General features: G+C 35.4%; 2 protein-coding genes across 4 annotated transcripts; both read right to left on the reverse strand.

Annotated features, from left to right (window-relative positions):
- Nucleotides 1–106: 106 nt before the first annotated feature.
- Nucleotides 107–6,761, reverse strand: LOC110109224 (B3 domain-containing protein Os03g0622100-like). 2 transcript variants are annotated; one of them, XM_020840184.2, is made up of 5 exons: nucleotides 6,652–6,761; nucleotides 6,411–6,529; nucleotides 1,381–1,828; nucleotides 1,091–1,275; nucleotides 107–571 (listed from the first exon to the last, which is right to left on the reverse strand). In XM_020840184.2, the coding sequence occupies exons 2-5, from the start codon at nucleotides 6,525–6,527 to the stop codon at nucleotides 290–292; spliced, it is 1,032 nt and encodes a 343-aa protein (XP_020695843.1). In that variant the 5' UTR covers nucleotides 6,528–6,529; nucleotides 6,652–6,761; the 3' UTR covers nucleotides 107–289. The 2 variants fall into 2 exon arrangements, with proteins under 2 accessions (XP_020695843.1, XP_028556273.1); XM_028700440.1 differs by lacking the exon at nucleotides 6,652–6,761 and having other exon boundaries at nucleotides 6,411–6,615.
- A 1,436-nt stretch (nucleotides 6,762–8,197) lies between these two features.
- On the reverse strand, nucleotides 8,198–19,281 carry LOC110109231 (B3 domain-containing protein Os03g0622100). Of its 2 annotated transcripts, none has more exons than XM_028700432.1 (5): nucleotides 19,174–19,281; nucleotides 18,872–18,990; nucleotides 16,668–17,115; nucleotides 16,369–16,556; nucleotides 8,198–8,635 (listed from the first exon to the last, which is right to left on the reverse strand). In XM_028700432.1, the coding sequence occupies exons 2-5, from the start codon at nucleotides 18,986–18,988 to the stop codon at nucleotides 8,354–8,356; spliced, it is 1,035 nt and encodes a 344-aa protein (XP_028556265.1). In that variant the 5' UTR covers nucleotides 18,989–18,990; nucleotides 19,174–19,281; the 3' UTR covers nucleotides 8,198–8,353. The 2 variants fall into 2 exon arrangements, with proteins under 2 accessions (XP_028556265.1, XP_020695852.1); XM_020840193.2 differs by having other exon boundaries at nucleotides 19,113–19,237.
- Between the last annotated feature and the right edge of the window lie 1,425 nt (nucleotides 19,282–20,706).

The following is a 20,706-nucleotide window of genomic DNA, read 5'->3' on the forward strand; positions in this document are numbered from 1 at the left end:
TAAAATAAGCATTCATTATATTAATATCAAATATTTTAGAAAATTTATGAGTGACAACTAAATTAATTAATATAAAATTTTGAATATATGTTGGGAAAAAAAAAAGTCAACATAAATGAAATTGTGAAGGAACTTTTCCTACTAAATTACAACCAAAATATGAAAACATTAATATGAAAAGTAACAAAAGCTTGGGTGTAATTAATATAAAAACATCAAAATATCAAACCAACAAAATTGCAAAACACCTCATAAAATCCCTATTTACATAAGCAACCTTCATCTTCATCTAAAGACATTCTTTTGTTAATATAGAAAGAACTTCCTTTGCGCTCACAATGCGCATTTGCAATTCCACCACCTTGCCTTTTTCCTTGAGCTCAAACACACAAGCATCACCCTTCTGAATTTTATTTTCTTGTAATAATGTAAACAGTGATTTTCCAGCAAAGCCCCAAGAGGAGCTTCTGCAGCTGCAGTTCACATACCATTTCTTATTGCTTTGATTGTAGACAGTAATTCCATTTGGTTTTTGAGGAAGGTGTTTAGATACAAATGCAAGAGGAATTGCCTGCATAAAAAATAGAAATAATTAACTTTTTATGTATGTAATATAAGAATATATCAGCTTACAATCATCATTTTTGTAAAGTTTAATATGCTACAGAATTTCAAATTCAATTGACAGAAAATGCAAGTAATACAGCATAAGATAATCTGATATGTTTCTTAGGCTTCATTTCGAACGGTTTTCTTACTGTTTTTTGAAGCAATTTTTTAAAAAACAGCTTTAAGAAGCAGTAAGAAAGCTGTCTCAAACAAAACCTTAACAAATTATTTAGATTCCAAAGTACTCATTGATTATGAACATAAACTTGAAGAATGTTCATAGAATTGAATCAGCAGGAATCACAAAATGATGCATATATATTTTCAAGGGTAATAAGAAAGCACATGGGGCTTCATTTGGGCAAATTCTTTAATAATTTTTAGGAGGTATGTCATTTCTCAACATAAAATAATCATACATAGGGTGTGTGTGTGTGTGTGTGTGAGAGAGAGAGAGAGAGGTGGGTTCAGTCTATCTTACCATGAAGGGTCTAGCTCCCATACTCCATGTAAAAAGTTTGACAAAGGAACAATTGCCTTGTTTGCTTCCAAACTTGCGCTCCAATATCCTAACTTTGTATCTGAGACTCATCAAACTTAATTTTGCTTCAGGCTGCAACTCTGCAACTTCCTTTTTGCAATTTCTGGAATATACAATCCTTCCATCTGAAAATTTCATTTACTTCATCAGTTTTTAAATAATTTTCTCTTTTAATCTTACTATAAACTCATAATTCAATAAATAAATAAAAAAAAAGAAATAGAGCTCACCGTCTTTATCTTTACCCATGCCATGCTCCTCATCTTTGATAAATACTTTACTAAAATCAGATCTGTTATCAGTTGGTTGTTCATGTAACATTGGATGATCATTACAATCAGTTCTTGAGGAATGTGAGTTATGAAAATTTTGCAAAGTTTGATCCACATTCTTCTGTTTGGCCCGGGTGTTGTCAATCAGATTAGAAGCAGCTCTTACACAGCCAGTTCTATCATAAATTCGAACCTGAAACTTTGAATCACCAGCATACTCGAAAATCAGAATATAGTATTCCTCTACCTCATTTTCTTCTATGAATTTCTCCCAACCGCCATTAAAGTATAAGTGATCTTGTTCCTTACACAAGCCAATCTCCCATAATTTTCCACTGGGTGCTTCCAACTCAACCACATCAATCAGTTCTACTCTAAAGTTCTTGGCAAATTTTGGCGGTAACTCCTTTTATCATACACAATTTGTGAAATCTTATAAGTTATATGCGTCAAATATTTTAATTTGAAGAATGAAAACAATTGTTTATAAAAAAGAACAGATTGATGACGAGACATTTCAAATTTTACACTGTGCATTGAGTTTCAGAGACAGATTGCTCTAAAGAATATTTCACCAGAAAGAATCATCAGCCACAACTTTTAATGATATATAAAATGCAAAGAATCATACAAATTTTCAACAGTTTATTGTAAAAGAGTAAAACAGAAAAAGAAAAAAATAAAAAGAAAAGGAGCACTCCATAATGCATAAAGGGGCTGTTTTCTATCCTGTTTCAGGTTGGATTTAAACATGATTTAGCTTAAATCCTGTAAACAGGATCTTTGGAAAATTCTATTTCAGTTTCATTCTTAGTTGAATCCAGGATTTGTTGAACCAATCATTCACATAATTTAACCAAATCTTAAATCCAGAACTAAATAGACAACAAATTTATCAAGATTTAGGGAGATATCAAACAAATTGAAAGTTCATCATTGATTGCTGGAAATTGTGAAATATCAAAATGCAGCTTGAAGGAGCTCGGTCATGGCCGAGAATTTAAGCAGAGCAGCCAGTGTGAGGAAAACAGTGATTCTGTATATCGATTCAATGAATACATGGTATTGCATTTTATCTAAAGACTACTAGAGAAGTAATTAGTAAACTACCCAAATGTGGTTACATAAGACTGACAAAATCCTATACAGCCGTCTGACTGAAAACGGAGAAGTGATCAGAAAGCTGGAGCAGAGAGTTGTGCTTCTTGTTTCTGTGAAATGGATGTGGTGTCGTTAACAGCATAATTGGAAGTGACCAAGTGAAGGTTGATGCATATTTTAACATTATTTGTTTACAGCAAAAGCAATATCTGGTCTGGTATTTGTTAAATAGCTAAGGGAACCAACAATTTGCCAAAAATGAGCTGGTTAGCTGTAAGCGCAATATCGAGATTTGGATCGGTTGGTCAATTTGAAGGAAGGGGAGTGGCGAGAGGCTTGCAAGAAGACATTGCTGAATTGGATAACAGTTGTTCAATATAGCTTTGGTGTGAGAGATTGTAGCTATCCGAAGATCGTGTGAAGTCAATGCCGAGGAACCGGGAAAGAGTACCAAGGTTCCTGATTTGAAATTTCTGATGTAGCTGCTGTAGTAAGGTCAAAATGAAGTGTGAATCACATCAAAAAATGAGGATGTCATCAACCTAAATGAGCAAGTAAACCCGTATACCATTGAGCTCAAAAATAAAGAACGATGGGTCCGTTGAACTAATAGGAAAACCTTTGGTTTGAAAAAATGAGGATAAGGTTTCAAACCATTGTCTTGACTCTTGCTTAAGACCATAAATAGCTTTGTGCAATTTGCAAACATGAGCGGGTTTTTGAGTATCTTGAAAACCTTGGGATTGGGGCATGTATATGGTCTTTGTAAGATTACCATGTAAGAAGGCATTAACAACATCTAGTTGAAGGATAGACCAACCATGGTGTAATACAACTGTGATAAACGTTCTAATGGTTGAAAATTTAACCACGGGACTAAAAGTTTCTTGATAATCTATCCCATACTCTTGCTTGAATCCTTGAGCAACTAGGCGAGATTTGTAGCGAGCTATAGTGTCATAGGCATGACGTTTAATATGATAAAACCATTTGCATCCAATGATGTGTTGATTTTGAGGTGGGGGTACAAGAGATCAAGTGCCTTGAGATTGAAGGGCATTGAATTCAGATGACATGGCTACGCGCCATTGAGGACGTTTGGCTGCTATAGTATAGCTGGTTGGAGTGGATGAGACAGTATGTTGAAGATCTAGAATGTGATGAGGTTTTAAGCTTCCAGTTTGTAGGCGAGTAGTCATAGGATGGCGATGTGCAATTGGTGGATTTGTATTGAGATTGGTTGAAGGTGTAGAAGATGAGGAAGGGCTTGAATTAGTACATGGAGTGGAAGTGGAAGATGAAAGTGAGGAGGATGGGATCGGATTTATTTGTCGAGCAGTTGAAGGTTCTAAAGGAGAGGTTTCGACTAAAGTGGGTAGACTTGGTGGGAAGGGTGGTAGAACGGTCTGGATTGGTGAAGCAGTAGTTGGAGTTGTGTGATTGGGTAGGTGAGTATATGATTCATCAAATTGGACATGTCGAGAAACTATGACATGGTTGGTAAGTGGATTAAAGCATATGTAGCCTTTTTGAGAGGTTGCATAGCCCAAGAATATACAAGCGGCAGAGCAAGTGGCTAGTTTGTGAGAAGCATAAGGTCAAAGCCAGGAATAGCAACGACAACCAAATCGGTGAAGATGTACATAGTTAGATGGAGTTTGATAAAGTAGTTGATAAGGTGAAGTGGAGAAGGTAGATGAAGAAGGTAGTCTATTTATTAGATACATTGGATTGTAGTTAGAATTGCATCTAGCCAAAATGAAGCTGAGAGGTTTGAGTCAATTAGAGGAGCTCATATAGTGCCGAGAATATGGCGGTGTTTGCGTTCAGCAATGCCATTTTGTTGAGGAGTATGGGAGCATGCATATTGATGATGGATACCGTTTTTGAATAGGAAATTGCGTAAGTTATTATTGAGAAACTCATCACCACCACCGGTACAAAGAGTTCTTATGGATTGATTGAGGTGTTTTTCAATTGAATTTTTTAATGAACAATTGTTGAAGTTACTTTAGATTTTAATTTGAGAGGATAAAGCCAAGAGTAATGCGAGTAATCATCAATTAAGATTAAATAATATCGAAAACCCGCACGAGAGATAATCAAAGGACCCTAAACATCAAAATGTATTAGTTCAAGTGGAAATTTGGATACATGATTAGAACTAATAAAAGATAACTTGTGACTCTTAGCTAGAGCACAAGAATTACAAAATTTGGAAGAAGAGGAAATCCATAACATAGGAAGGTGTTTGAGAATAGCAGCTAGAGTCGATGAATTGGGGTGACCCAATCGTTGGTGCCACAGTTCAGATGATGAGTTGGGGACGATGGATGTTGTAGCCGCAGTAGCTGGAGCTATGGAAGAGTAAGAGAAGAGGGGGTAGAGCCCATTACGGCAAGGACCGTGGCGAATTGGTTGATTGGTCGTCAAGTCCTTGACAAGAAAACCAGTTTTGTTAAATGTAACGGAACAATTATTATCTTCAATTAGTTTAGAGATTGAGATGAGATTATGAGTAAGATGTGACACATGTAACAGTGGAGTGAGGGAAAGCTTACTAGGGTGTTGGAAGTAAACCTTTACTCTAATGGAGGATTGGGAGTGAGTTGCCATTGCCAATAAGAACCTGCTTATTACTAGTGTATGCAGACTGTTGCTGAAGAACTTGTGCATCCGGAGTAAGATAGGATGTAGCTCCACGATCAAGGTACCATGAGGTTGTTGTAGAGTCGGCTAGGAATGCAACATTAACCATTTGAGTGCTGGGTGAGTATTGTAAGTTGGAACGGTGCCAACAGAAGAGTGCAGAATGCCCACGTTTTCCACAGATTTGGCAATCACCATTAAATTTGACTGTCTTGATCGAAAAGAGTTTGCTAAAGGAGATAGACGTCCACGACCTCGAGTGTAAGCAGAGAGGCCACGACCTCGTCCACGATTGGTTGTTAGTGCAAAATGTGACTAGGATCAATAACGGTAAGTTCTTTTATGGCACCAGTCGTCTGGTTTACTTCTTCACTATGGAGAAGGGAATAAAGATCATCTAGACTAACTTGCGTGAGTTTGGTCTGAATTGCAGTTATAAAGGCTTGATAGGAAGTAGGTAACCTATTGAGAATATAAAGAATGACATTTTAGTTGTCGATACTTCCGCCGGCAGCTACATGAGAAAGATAAGCTTGTATAGACTGATTTTGCATTGAAATAGAATGCAGCTCATTCTTTAATTGAATCACTCTAGAAAGATTTGTTGAGTAGAACTAGTGTTCAAGAGTGGACCAGATTAAGGAGCATGTTCCAGATTGAGAATATAGGATAAAATGGATGGAGAAATAGTGGAGAAAAGGGAAACACACAGATTTTGATCCACCAAGAGCCAAGAAGAAAACAGGGGATTAGTTGTAAGTTGGTTTTATGTAGAGAAAACATGCTTAGGAGGGCACCGTGTGCTGCCGTCTAGGTGACCTGAGAAACCATTGGCAACAAAAAGTTTGAAGATTGTGATCTCCAAGTAGGGTAGTTGTCTGGGAGAAGCTGAATGTGAATGCGTTTTTCATATTGGATACTAGAAATTTAAGTATAGAGGGTATGATAGTTTCGGTTTGAGAAGAAGAAGCAGGTAAGGCCCTGGCTGTCGGCGAAGAAGGTGAGGCCGATGAATCTCCCATTGAGATAATATGAAAGGATCGGCCGGCGTTTGCAGCCGCCGGACTGAAAACGGAGAAGTCAGAAAACTGGAGCAGAGAGTTTAGGCCAAGCAAAGAAAAAAGGAAAATTCCAATGAGTGCATTAAAGGCCTCAGCTTTGTATTCATAAAATATATATTTTTTATGATTTTTAGAGGATGAAGAACAGAAGAACATGGAAATACTGCTGAAAATTACCATTTTCTGAGTAAAATCTCCATTCATGACCTTCATAAAGTGAAAGTTTGATTCTTCAAAATGATCCCAGTAAAAATGCTCTTCCCATTTCTTGCAAATCCAGCACCGATCCTTCATTTCTGGAAACCAAATAGTTCTTCAATTGTACAGAAAAATACAGTGAAACAATATTTTATAAACCGCCCTCTTCTCATTTCTAAGTAAAAGAGAAATGAAAAAACCATATTTGTTTTCCTTTTACCTCTCAACAAAAAATAAAAATCCTTGTAAATATTAGATTGAAAATTGTTCGAAAAAGGATTTCTGTGGCCCTTTCAACACTCTCTGGTTTAATCTGGTTACCGTAAGAAGATATGAAAAAGTCTGTAGAAGATATGATAAGACTGCCATTAATTACTATGGCTGCCATCAAGCCAATTCTGATTGATTAATTGAAAAAAATAATAATAAATTAATTCTATTAAAAGAATTTTAGTCATGATCACGAATTAAGGATTAATATAGATAAAATATTGAAAATTATAATCGCTAAATTTTGGCTTATATAATTAATAATTATTTCATATGCATCCTATGAGAAATACATTTATTTAGAGCCTATTAGCTATATTTGAAATTTTTTTTTTGAAAATGTTTAAATAGACATTCATAACATTTATTAATGATAAAGTTTATTAGTCAAGCCTAATAAATATTTTGATTTTTTATTGTCTTATCAATATATATAAACAAAGGATGATTTTATTCTATCAATGAACAAGAATACAACCAGTTAAGCCTATTAGCTATATTTGAATTTTTTTTTTTGAAAATGTTTAAATAGACATTCATAACATTTATTAATGATAAAGTTTATTAGTCAAGCCTAATAAATATTTTGATTTTTTATTGTCTTATCAATATATATAAATAAAGGATGATTTTATTCTATCAATGAACAAGGATACAATCAGTTAAACCAAGCAAAAAGGAAGATTACACAGCCAAAAATAAAAATGACGATAAAGCCAATCGGGCTCAGAAAAAGACGAATTTTTCTACAATTGATTAGATTATTACTTCAATGATCTAAGATTCTTTAATATGTTATGTATATATAATTATATATTACATAGTGTGTATGATACCTCCGTCGCCAGTCGATTATGATCATACCGACGATATGAACATATCAATTCTGATTCTTCCAATTTTCACGATATTATATGCATCATGTAGGTCCCATGTTTTTTTTCCTTTTTAGGATTTTCGACATAAAATTCTTGGTCTCTTGTAGAAATAGCACCCCTTCTTTGATTTGATTATGTGTTGGATCTTCGTATAAAGCTAAGACATTAAACTATATATTTCTCTATCACTGTGAATATTCAAAACACAACAAGCCTAATAAATATTTAGAAAATATTTAAATAAACTTTGATAACATGAAAAAAATAGATAAAGTCTCATAAAAGATATAATTATGATAAAAGTATGTATTTTTACAATCAAATAATAAAATTGCTATAACTTCACAGCCACACAAAATTTTTTTCTTTAAGTGCCATAACTTAAAATTAAATATTTTCTTATATAATTTTTTTAAAAATTTACTTAAAAATATTTTGACAACTAAATACAATAATATTTTTGTATATGAAAGAAATAAGCAAATCATCAATAAATTATATAAAACAAGCATTAATTATCTTAATATCAAATATTTTAGAAAAATTTATGATTAACAACTAATTTAATAAATATAAGTTTTTGTAGCTATGTTGAAAAAAAAAGTGTCAACATTTATGAAATTGTGAATGAGAACTTCCTACTAAATTATAAGAAAATTATGAAAAGTAACAAAAGTTTGGGTGTAATTAAAAAAAAGCATGAAAATATCAAACCAACAAAACTGCAAAACACCTCATAAAATCCCTATTTACATAAGCAACCTTCATCTTCATCTAAAAACATTCTTTTGTTAATATAGAAAAAACTTCCTTTGCTCTCACAATGCGCATTTGCAATTCTACCACCTTTCTTTTTTCCTTAAGCTCAAACACACAAGCATCACCCTTCTGAATTTTATTTTCATGGAATAATGCAGACACTGATTTTCCTGAAAATCCAAAGGAATTTTTGTTCGAGCTGCAGTTCACAAACCATTTCTTATTGCTTTGATTGTAGACAGTAATTCCATTTGGTTTTTGAGGAAGGTGTTCAGATACAAATGGAAGAGGAATGGTCTGCATAAAAATAGAAATAATTAACTTTTTATGTATGTAATATAAGAATATATCAGCTTACAATCATCATTTTTGTAAAGATTAATAAGCTACAGAATTTCAAACTCGATTAGCAGAAAATGCAAGTAACACAACAAAGATAATATGATATGTTTCTTTGGTAAATTGTATAGATTCCAAAGTGCTAATTGATTATGGACATAAACTTAGGGAGTATGGCATTTTTTTTTAATCAAAGGATGATTTTATTCCAACAAAGAAAGATGATACAACCAACCCAACAACTAAGAAAGAAAGGTACACTGCAAAAAATTGAAAAGATGAGGTAGTCATCCGGGCTCAAAAATTGGCACAGAGTTTCTTGCAACCACCCAGACGTCGGGTTAGGACCATCCATAAGCAGTGGCTACCAAATAGAAAAAGCTGAGTCACCACCAATTGTTGCCAACAAGCCTCGGCATTCCATGTGGAGAGCAAAAACTCGTAACATTATTGCCCATAAGAAAACGAAGCAACCGCTAATCCAATCCCCAGCACCACATCCACGTAAAATAGAAACAAGCACAGCCTCAAAAACCCGAACTCTAAGCAACCAACAAAGTGACACATATAAACCAACAACACAAAAGAAGGCTCCCACCGAAAAGAGAACCACCATAGTTACTTCATTTTGTTTTTACGCCCCCGATGGTTACCACCTCCATGGGAGAAGGCCTTTTCAGCTATGTGATTTACATTCAAGTTAAACAAGCCATGAAGATCCTCTTCGACCCCCTCCAAATCCTCCTCCTCACCCTCACCAAGCGGGTACAAGTTGTCTTCAAGCCAATCCGATTGGTTCACACAAAAATCATGCAAAGACATATCCAATTGAGCTTTTAAATTCACATTTGAAATAATAGAAATAGGGATCTCAACCGTGCCATAAGAAATTATAAAAGAAGAAGAGGGCATAGCAGATTCAACAACAACATCAGACAATTCATTTAATGAATCATTCAACACCATTGTGTTAACACAACACAATTCCATGTTAACCACTTTCAAAATAGGAGAGACAGCTGGAGCAAAACACAAAGGATCCTTCCCAATGACAGCTAGAGATTCATCAGCCTCTCGCATAGGATAATCAGAAATAGTGATAAGAGGATCCACTACCTCAAAACCATCAGCATCCAAACCATCCGAGATCAAAACCACTGATTTAGGAAGCCCAGCAATACAACCAAAAGCAGTCGTAGGGGAAACCACAGGATTGGGCAAGCCCAAGCCACCAGCATCAGCAAAAAATTCTAAATGACCATCACCAACAATAATAGCCTCCATTGTAAATCCAAATCAACCTTATTATTGAATTGCTCTACAGTGGTTGGCAAAACACCCTGAATACCCGCATTAGGAGAGGGAACAATATGAGGAATAGTGTTCATTGTACTACATTCCACCTTCGAATGTTAAGGGATTTACAGTACGAACAATAAGAAAGGAATTCTTCCATGACAATAGCCTAAACATAGCCCAACTTTTTGAGACCAACCCACACTTGGTTAGGATAGTGTTTGGTAATATCCAACTCAACCAGAACTCGAGCAACCGGCGGCCTAAAGCGACAAGCAGTGGCATGATCGGTTTTAAGAGGCTGGCCAAAGAAGGAACAAAACCATTAAGGATCATGTTGACCTTGTTTTTCTCCAAACCCTGGGTCAAAGGGGTTGACCTGGTCAAATTAACCAGGCCAAGTCCCAAGACCACCTCCCTTGCATTTGGTGGGTCATACCAAGTCTGTTGAGCCCAGACCCAGGCCTTGGGTCAACTTGGTTGACTAGGTCAACCTAGGTTGACCCAAATTGACCTAAATCCCTTTACTTGATTTTAAATCAAATACAGAGCTTCTCAGGCTCAATTTTCTCCACCCTTGCACTTAGTGAGTCGGACCAACCTATTGGGCCCAGACCTATACCCTGGGTCAACCTGGTTGACCAGGTTAACTTAGTTTGACCCATTAAGCCCTATTGGGTCGATTCATGCTCTATTCAAATTCAAACTTATTCTTGGCTCAATCCACTCATCCTTTGGGTCAAGTTGACTAAGTGATCAAGTCAAACTTTGACTTGGTCAACCCAAGTCTAAATTGGGTCAAATTGACCTATTTAGGTCAGTTTAATCCTATTTAGAGCCCTAACTACATTCCTAATGAGCTTGAATTCAAAACAACGGCTAGGAGGCATAATTCCATTCTTAATTAGCTCTTGATTGGGTCAAATTGACCTATTCCATCATAACAACCTTCCCCAATTCAAATTTGATCGGTCAAAGCCGTCGGCGGTGAGTTCTCCAGCGAACCAATACCCTAAACGTTCCAAAGAAGATTGTCGTCGATCCACTGTTTCAAAACGTGATTTCTTCTACAAAAAGGAGTGTGGACAAGCTACAAGTGCAACAAGCCATTAAACGGGTAAACCCGTCCATTAACCAAGGTGAAATCGCAAATCCTAGCCTAGGACACATAGGGTTAAATAGCTTTTCAAGCAGCACTATTCAGACCGCGATTTTGGCCCCCTAATGATGCTCTTCACATATTATACCTCTGTTTAAAATCTCATAAGATTTGGTTAAGTGTATCAATCAAACGAGACGAATTATCATTTTGGCCTTCGGATTTGCCCTAGCCTCGATTGTACGGGATCTCCACCATCGATCATCTAATCAACGACAGAGATCTCGTTGTTTCGTGGTTTCACTCGAACCGCTGAATGCCTGAATCGATCCCGCGGTTAGATCTCTCGTTCGGCTAGATCCTATCCATCTATCCTGTTACCGCGCGGATCCGACAGCAAAGATTCCGCGCTGATGTGGTTAAGTCGCACGAAATCATTACCGCGCTGCCGCCAATCATTAGCAATGATTGTGTGACAGCGCTTGTGTGACAGCGCAATCATTGCTAATGATTGGAAACCGCATTCGCGGTTTGAGCCAGCGAACTCGCTTGCGACGCGTGGCGCGCCGCCGCCGTTTTTATTTTAAAATAAGTATTTTAATTATTTTAAAACCTTATTTTAATTAGATTTCTTCAAAAATTACAGAAACCTTAATTATTTAATTTAATGTAATTTAATAATTATTTTTTAAATATTTATTATTTTAAACTATTTTTTAAAATCCCCTTTAATTATTTTATACTTTGAAAATTCGTAAGCATACTTTCAAAAATAAAATATATATGATACAACAACAACATCAAGCCTTTATCCCACTACGTGGGGTCGGCTATATGAATCCTTTATCTCCATTGTGTCCTATTAAAAGTCAAATTCTCGTTTAAATCTAATAAAGAAAGGTCATTCCTAATATTTTCTAACCAAGTCTTTTTTGATTATTTAACTATTATTTAAATAATTAAATAATTAATATCTTAATTATTTTAAAATCTTGCTTGGGTGACCAGTGAATCTTTCCTATAGTTAGGAATCCTTTTAATTGAAATACATTTTAGTATTTTATTTTTTCAAAATTTCTATATTTATGGGTATTTTAAATATTTTAAAATTACCTATATAATTAAATCTCTAATTTTTTAGAGATCCACTACTTAGAATTTTAAACATTGATCAAGTTTATGAATAGCATTCATGGGGAGGGGAAGCATTAGTGGGGGGCTTGAGCTTCAATCATCCACTACTCGCATCATTAATCGCGTTTGCTTCTTATTTTGTCATTTTTCGCATGTGTAGGACGCACGAGCACTTAGTTTAGGCCCTCTTAGATCCTAGGAATTATTGTGTTTTATTTTGCTGCATTTCCTTGCATGTTATCCCAATGGTTAATCCAAAACTTGATTTAAACCTACTTAATATAATGACACCCTAAGGACAATAATTAAGAACCCGTCTAGCGAATTTAAAAAAATTCTAAGAGCTAGGGTAGATCCTGGATTGACTTGAAACTTCAAAAATTTAAACTTAGTGATATTCTAAACCTTCAGAATTTTCTAGTATTTTTTAAGACCTTTTAAACCCCTTAATTAATAAACCCTAATTTACCAGTTAATTAGGCCCCAATAACTTCAAAAAATTCTAGTAAATCCATTTCAACCCATTAAATTACCCATAATATCTCAAACTCTTTAGAATTCAACCATTAACCTTAAATAATTAAGACCTCTTCGTTGGACCTAAATTTAAACCTTAATTTAGCATTAACTAAAAATCACCTTTTTGCTCTAATTAAATAATAAAAAAAAATATTAAAAATTCTAAATTTTCCCCAAACACTTAGGAACACCTCTTTAGGTCATTTCTGACCTTTGGCGGTGATTCCAAACAGTTTAGGGTTGATTTGGAACAAAATCCCTAAAAGACCCCTTGTTAAGCAATTTTAATAATTCAATAAATGTTCAAACTTCGAAAATTCATAACTTTGCCTAAAAAACTCCGAATCCAAAAAACTCAAAGCTTAACTACTCCCCTTAATCCTAATATTTAACTGAAATGCTAGAGCCCCCAAACCTAACCCATTTCCAATAGTGGTCTTTTAGACCCCCTCAGCCCGGCGTATAGGACCCCGGACTGTCTAAAAATTCACTAATATAATTTAAACTTTAAATATTACTATCCTAAGTATTAAAATGGATTAACAAATTAAATTAATTAAAATAGACCTCAATCTATTAATATTTAAACTTTAAATAAAGTTTCCCTTTTTGACCTTCAACAAACTTGAACTCTAGGCAATTTGAACTAACTACCCTACCTATGATCTATCCAAAGCCACAATAGCCTACTACATACACATAGAACTGTTTGTTAGGCACCACTTCTAGCTCTAGGATTATGGTCGGTGTTTACTCTTTTCTGTTTATGTGATGTGATGTGATTGTTTGTGGCACTAGTGTTGTTTGATTTGTTTTGCTTTGATGTATTGTGATAATTGTTCTCATGTTTTTGTTTTTGTTTTTGTATTATACTTCCTCTTTGTGATGTGATTTGTGCGTTATATTGTCAATGGGCTATGGCCATTTTGATACTAATGTAGGTGGTCACGCTCATGCAATGCTAAAAAAAGGGAGGGGGGGGGGCAATGATCATTAAAGCTTTAAGACTAATGCTGTTTTCTACAGATGCTCCAGAGACTGATTAGCCCATCCTTAAAATTAAAAGAGCGTGGCCAAGCGTGTGTTTTTTTATGCATAAATTATTAACTGCTTGGGTTATTATATCAATTGCATGTGATTTCTATTAGGAAAATCATGTAGGAGTCCGGGTCTAGAATTTATTTTTTATAATGTAATGTAATTTGATGTAATTGAGTTGTGAAAGTCTTTAAAAGACTGACATTTCAAACACTCGGTACCCAAAGAGAATAAGAAAGGCCCTTTATCAAAAAAAAAAAATCATTTGGGTACCCTTCCGGAGGATGAACCAAACGGAGTCCGAATGAGACGATCCAAAGGGAGATGATCCGAAGGACTATCCATTCGAAGAGGGAGACTTGAAGATGAAATATCCGGCTTTTAAGACATGCGTCATTCATTAGGATTAGAATAAAGGTTGTTGTCGATGGGGCCTGACCACCATTTCTTTTTTTTTTGTGTTTCTATGGATTTATATTTTGTGTGCACAGTAGAAATTACATGTTTTTTTCTATGTTTCTTATTTTGCATGTGCTTGACCTGTTTTCGCTTGGCTCTTTAGAAAAAAAAATATTTTCTACTCGTAATTAATATTCAAAATTTTAAAAATTAAATAACTTAGAAACTTAACGACCTAAGGAATAGTCGGAATCGTCCAGGTCGCATACATATTATTGCATCTCTTTTTCTCCTTCTAATAAGACACCTCTCTGCCAGCGGGTAGAGTCCGGATAATATAGCCTATAAGGATGAAGTGCCGGACCTGGGGAGATACAGTCTTTTCTAAAATTATTTTTATATAAGTCTTTTTTTTTTAATCTCAAGCATTCATGATTTTTAGCATTTTCAACTAGCATGCATTACATTAGAAAATAAATTTAATTAAAATTTTAATTGCATTAACTCTAGGAGCATTCACCCTGCATAAGCTCATGGCCAATTAGAAAACTCTCTAGATGTCGACCCTACTTCCAAAAAATTAAACTACATACCCATCTTTCATAAAGATTGGACAGCATGAATTTTACGCGCTTAGGTGTTTAGCTGACTTTTATTTTCAGGCAGAATATAAGTCCAAGTGCATTAGCTAGGACACAGGTGTTAGTGTTTGGTAGAACACTAAGCCCACTTTAGATTTAGGATTCAATGTTAATATATTTTGTGTCCCGTAGTATGCCTAAACGGTGGGTAAATCTCCTTCTCTTCTGGAGTTATAAATCCTACCTATCTACGTCACGTGGATGACACCATTTCTATCCTTCCCCTCTGTATGCTTTCTCTGCTTACTGTCGTAGTCCCTCAGGATGTTGAAATGAACCGTGCATGTTGACTATGCCACTTGAGCTCATTCTTTCCCTTTGAGTAGGAACTTCCTAGTCTCCCTTTTTGTGTCAATCCCCTTTTTTGGGAAGAATAATATTGGATCATTAATCGAGAGTATTCTCGGGCTCCGGCCTGAGATGTAATTAACCATGGGAGTTTGTGCTCGTGGGAAAAGGAATTCCACAATAAATAAACCCCACTCGAGCTGATGTATAGGGTGGGGGAAACCCCGTGACACTGATCAGGTCATGTATATTATCACCCATAGGGATGCACTGGCGAGAGCCGCTATGCTCAATGGTTGATCGTATGCAGGATCTAATCTGCTCTCCCATTAGCCCGTTCGTGAAGAGTGCATAGGCCTATAATCATTTCTATCCCTCATGGTGGTGCGAGCGTATCCTCTCTACACTCTGTAGCCGCGAGTAGTGTCCTTTCAGAGGTCCACATATCCGAGATGAGAATAAGTGCGGTCTAAGATGGGAAAAGACAGCCAAATGGGGATTATAGGAGATTCCACCTTAATATCAAATATAGGAGACCACTTGAACAGATTCATAAAGCAATTGTTCACAAAGTAAGACAGGTGAGCAAACACCCTACAATAATCTAAATCATTAACCAGCTTAATCAACACATGCCTCATATTGAGAATGGTAATTGGTACCTCACCAATAAGCTTCAAATTGAAAAAAAAAAAAATTTGCGAATAGCCTCAAGAGAAGGATGACGAGACGAAAAATTTTCAACTAAGGCGAACTCAAAAGGCGCAGCAAGAGCTAAAATTTCATCTTCCGAAATCCAAAGTGACGGTATACCGCAGTGGGAAGAAATTTTCATATCCGGGAAACTTGAAGAATGAGAGTTATTAGCTAAAACATCTTTGAATGAACGAAAGGAGGGCATCCCATTCAAATAACCAGAATCGGCAAGGCGGACAACCATATCCGCAAAGACTAAACAATAGGTACTGCAAAAACAATTGGTAAAACCAAAGAGAAAATGACCTAACAAAACTAAAACCAGAGATAAGGCAAAAAAAACACTTCCCTAAGAGCAGAAGGACGTCAGAGAGCTAGGATCGGGGAGACGGCTAAGGCGAAAACCCTAGCGGAGCGCCCGAAACCATTGTGAAAAAAATTTCAGTGCAAACAATAATGGAGCATGGCATTTACTAATCATATATATATATATAGTGTGTGTGTGTGTGTGTGTGTGTGTGTGTGTGAGAGAGAGAGAGAGAGAGAGAGAGAGAGAGAGAGAGAGGCTCAGTCTATCTTACTATGAAGGATACAGGTTTGATACTCCATGGAGCAATAAGTTTGACAAAGGAACAATTGCCTTGTTTCCTTAGAAACTTGTGCTCCAATATCCTAACTTTGTATCTGAGACTTATCAGACATAACTTTGCTTCAGGCGGCAACTTTGCAACTTCTTTTTTGCAATTTCTGGAATATCTAATCCTTACATCTGAAAATTTCATTAACTTGATCAGTTTTTAAATAATTTTCTCTTTTAATCTTCTACAGCTATGAACTCATAATTCAATCAAAAAAGAAAAAGAAAAGAAATAGAGCTCACCATCTTTAACTTTAACCATGCCGTGCTCCTCATCTTTGATGAATCCTTCACTGGAATCAGATTTGTTATCAGTTGCTTGTTCATGTAGCATTGTATGATCATTATAATCAATTCTTGGGGAATGTGAGTTATGAAAATTTTGCAAAGTTTGATCCACATTCTTCTGTTTGGCCCGGGTGTTGTCGATCAGATTACAAGAAGCTCTTACACAACCAGTTCTATCATAAATTCGAACCCGAAATCTTGAATCACTAACATACTCGAAAATCAGAATATAGTATTCCTCTACCTCATTTTCTTCTATGAATTTCTCCCAACCACCATTAAAGTATAAGTGATCTTGTTCCTTACACAAGCCAATCTCCCATAATTTTCCACTGGGTGCTTCCAATGCAACCACATCAATCAGTTCTACTCTAAAGTTCTTGACAAATTTTAGCGGTAACTCCTTTGATCAAATATGAAAAAAGCACAATGTGTCAAATTTTATAAGTTGTATGGATTAAATATTTAAATTTGAAGAATGAAAACATTTGTTTATAAAAAAGAACCGATTGATGACAAGACATTTCAAAATTTACATTTGCATTCATGTAATAATGCATTGAGTTTCAGAGACAGATCGCTCTCAAGAATATTTCACATGAAAGAATCATTAGCCTCAACTTTTAATGATATATAAAATGCAAATAATCATACAAACTTTTCAACAGTTTATTGTAAGAGAGTGAAACAGAAAAGAAAAACAAAAGGAGCATTCCATTATACATTAAGGGGTTATTTTGTATCCTATTTCGGGTAGGATTTAAACATTATTTTTGGGGAATTATATTTTCAGGAGCTATTACTTGTGTTGAAGCACAAAGTGGTTTGACCACATATTTTCCAATTTCGGTTGGATTACATGAAGGATCAGCCATAAGTCCATATCTTTTTGCTTTAGTCATGGATATTCTCACTAGACATTTGCAAGAGGATATACCTTGGTGTATGCTTTTTGCTGATGATATTCTTCTTGTTGATAAGACTAGAGAGGGAGTTGAAGGTAAACTTGAATTATGGAGGTCAACCTTAGAGTCTAAAGGTTTTCGCTTGAGTAGATCTAAAACTGAATATATAGAGCGAAATTTTAGTAGCAATAGACCTAGTGAGGAGATTGTGACTTTGGGCGATCAAGTCATTAATAAGAGTACACGTTTTAGATATCTTGGATTATTGTTCAGAGTGATGGTAAAAACAGATGGGGATATTATTAGTAGAATTCAAGTTGGATGGTTGAAGTGGAGGAATGCATCGGGCTTGTTGTGCAATAGAAAAGTCCCCCTCAAACTTAAGGGTAAATTCTATAAGATGGTGGTGAGACCTGCAATGTTTTATGGTGCCTAACATTGGCTATTAAAAGAGAAGCATAATACTAAGTTGAGTGTTGCAGAGATGAGGATGCTTAGGTCGATGAGGATGCTTAGGTGGATGAGTGACTTTACCCTTAGAGATAGGATACGAAATGAGAATATACGTGAAAAGGTTGGAGTAGCTCCAATGGAAGATAAGATTAGAGAGAGTCGCCTTAGATGATTTGGTCACATTAAACGGAGGCCTTTTGATGACCCGGTTAGGAAAGTTGAGGTATTACATTTGACATATATTAAGTAAGGTACAGGTAGACCTAAAAAGACTTGATTAGAAAATATTCGAAATGATCTTTTAAATGATAACTTGACTTTTAACCGACCCCACCTAGTGTGACAAAGGCTTCATGTTGTTGTTGTTGTTGTTGCATTTTCAGTTTCATTCTTAGTTAAATCCAGGATCTGTTGAACCAATCATTCACATAATTTAACCAAATATTAAATCCAGAACTAAATAGACAACAAATTTATCAAGATTTAGGGAGATATCAACCAAATTGACAGTTCATCATTGATTGCTGGAATTAACATTGCTATCTGCATATCAGATCTTTGATAACAGACAAATATATTAAGTGGAGAAGTGCATGAAAGTGCCAAGAAATATTATGTATTGAGAGAAATTTCCAACCATGAACTCCATAATCAAAGAGAGAAAAGGAACCAAACAAAGAAAAAAGGAAAATTCCAATGAGTGCATTAAAGGCCTCAGCTTTTTATACATAAATTATCTATTTTTTTAAGATTTTTAAAGGATGAAGAGCAGAAGAACATGGAAATACTGCTGAAAATTACCATTTTCTGAGTGAAATCTCCATTCATGACCTTCATAAAGTGAAATTTTGATTCTTCGAAATGATCCCAGTAAAAATGCTCTTCCCATTTCTTGCAAATCCAGCACCGATCCTTCATTTCTGGACACAAAAAAGCAGTTCAATTGTACAGAAAAATACAGTGAGAAACAATATTTTAAGAACCGCTTTCTCTCATTTCTAACTCTCAGATTACAGGAAAAAAAAAATCTGTTTTCTTTTACCTTTTTTATATAAGTTTATAGATATTAGATGTAAAGAAGAAAATCGGAAAAAATGAAAAACCTTTCGGCTTCCCCTCTCTGGTTTGATCCGATGGCCAAAAGAAGAAATAAAAAATGCTAAAATAAAACTAAAAAAGTATTAGAAGACTGCCACTAATCAGAGTGATGTGATAAAAAGAAGCTGCCATTAATTTGATTTTACATAGGTGGAAAATCTCAAAAGTCAAAACAGCCCCTGTTGGATAAGCATAATTTGAACCATTAATTAATTTCGTTAATATTTTTTTTGAGATATTTAGTTCGATTAATTATGATTTATATGTAATTTTCTACTTAACCACCATTTCGGAGCCCACTGAGTGTGAACCTAAATACAATTTAAATATTATATTACAATTGCGGGCTAGAATATACGCGGCGATAGAGTTGGAAAATTTTCGTCTCAGCATTGTATGGATATCTAGCACACAAATACGAGAGAAATAAAGACACCCAGATTTTTACGCAGAAAATCCTGGAAAGGGAAAAAACCACAAGGCCACACCCAGTTGAAAAAGTTTAACTAGTATTTACTTGAGATACAAGAGGCTGACTCGTCCATAGAATTTAGGATGATCAGATTACAATTATTTACTTTCGGATTGAAATCTAGTTACACACAAGTTGTTGTATTCGATTGAATTCAGAGTTACTTAGAATTCCGGCATCACTTGAAAATCGGGCGGAGTTTCGGCGTCACTTAAACGTCAGAAAGAATTCCGGAGTAGCTTAGGCAGAATTCCGACGTCGCTTCGGCAGAATTTCGGAGTCGGGTAGAATTCCGGCGTCACTAGGGCATCGGGCAGAACTCTAGCGTCGCTGAGAAATTGAGCAGAACTCTGACGGTAGTCGAGGAGTTTCTTCCCTCCTATCCTTTTCTTCTTCTTCTCTTTTCTTCTCTTCTCTTCTTCTTTCTTCAATCCCCTCTCAAGAGAAATGAATATTCTATTTATAGATATATTGAGTGGTATGACTTTTAAATAGGTGAGAGATCAGAGGTAAATGAATAGTGGTTGGATGGACGGCTGATATTGAATCCCTTGCTCGTGTTGCGTTCGTCAGACATTTGAAGGTCTTAATGTTGTCGGAACTCGACGATCTTGGGCTCGTTGGATTTTTCTCGTCGAGCCGCTCGATTCGACTATAAGCACGCTATGTTTGGAAACCGTTTGTAACCCAAATTATGGTTTGAACCTTCCAACAGCGATTTGGGTCTTTAATTTGGACCCATTTAGGATCAGATTGAGTTGAATTTGGTGTCGTTGGGTTCGTATTTTCGAGACAATCAATATGTTTCTAAGTTTGCTGAAATTGGAGTTCATATTATCCCATATTTAATTTTTGAAATTTCCTGTTTGATTTTGCCTCGAGATTCATGCCCGATCAAGATGATTTTTTGATGATATATCAATTACATTGTGTGTATTGTACGTAAATTAATTAGAGCAAGTAGTTAAATATTAATTTCAAATTTACTGAATTGTTATTTAATTAGACTTATAAAATTATTATTAATGTGATAATCACACAAAAGTTCATTTAATACCTATTTATT

This window comes from Dendrobium catenatum, unplaced genomic scaffold (genome assembly GCF_001605985.2).
Source record: "Dendrobium catenatum unplaced genomic scaffold, ASM160598v2 fragScaff_scaffold_1520, whole genome shotgun sequence".
NCBI lineage: Eukaryota > Viridiplantae > Streptophyta > Magnoliopsida > Asparagales > Orchidaceae > Dendrobium > Dendrobium catenatum.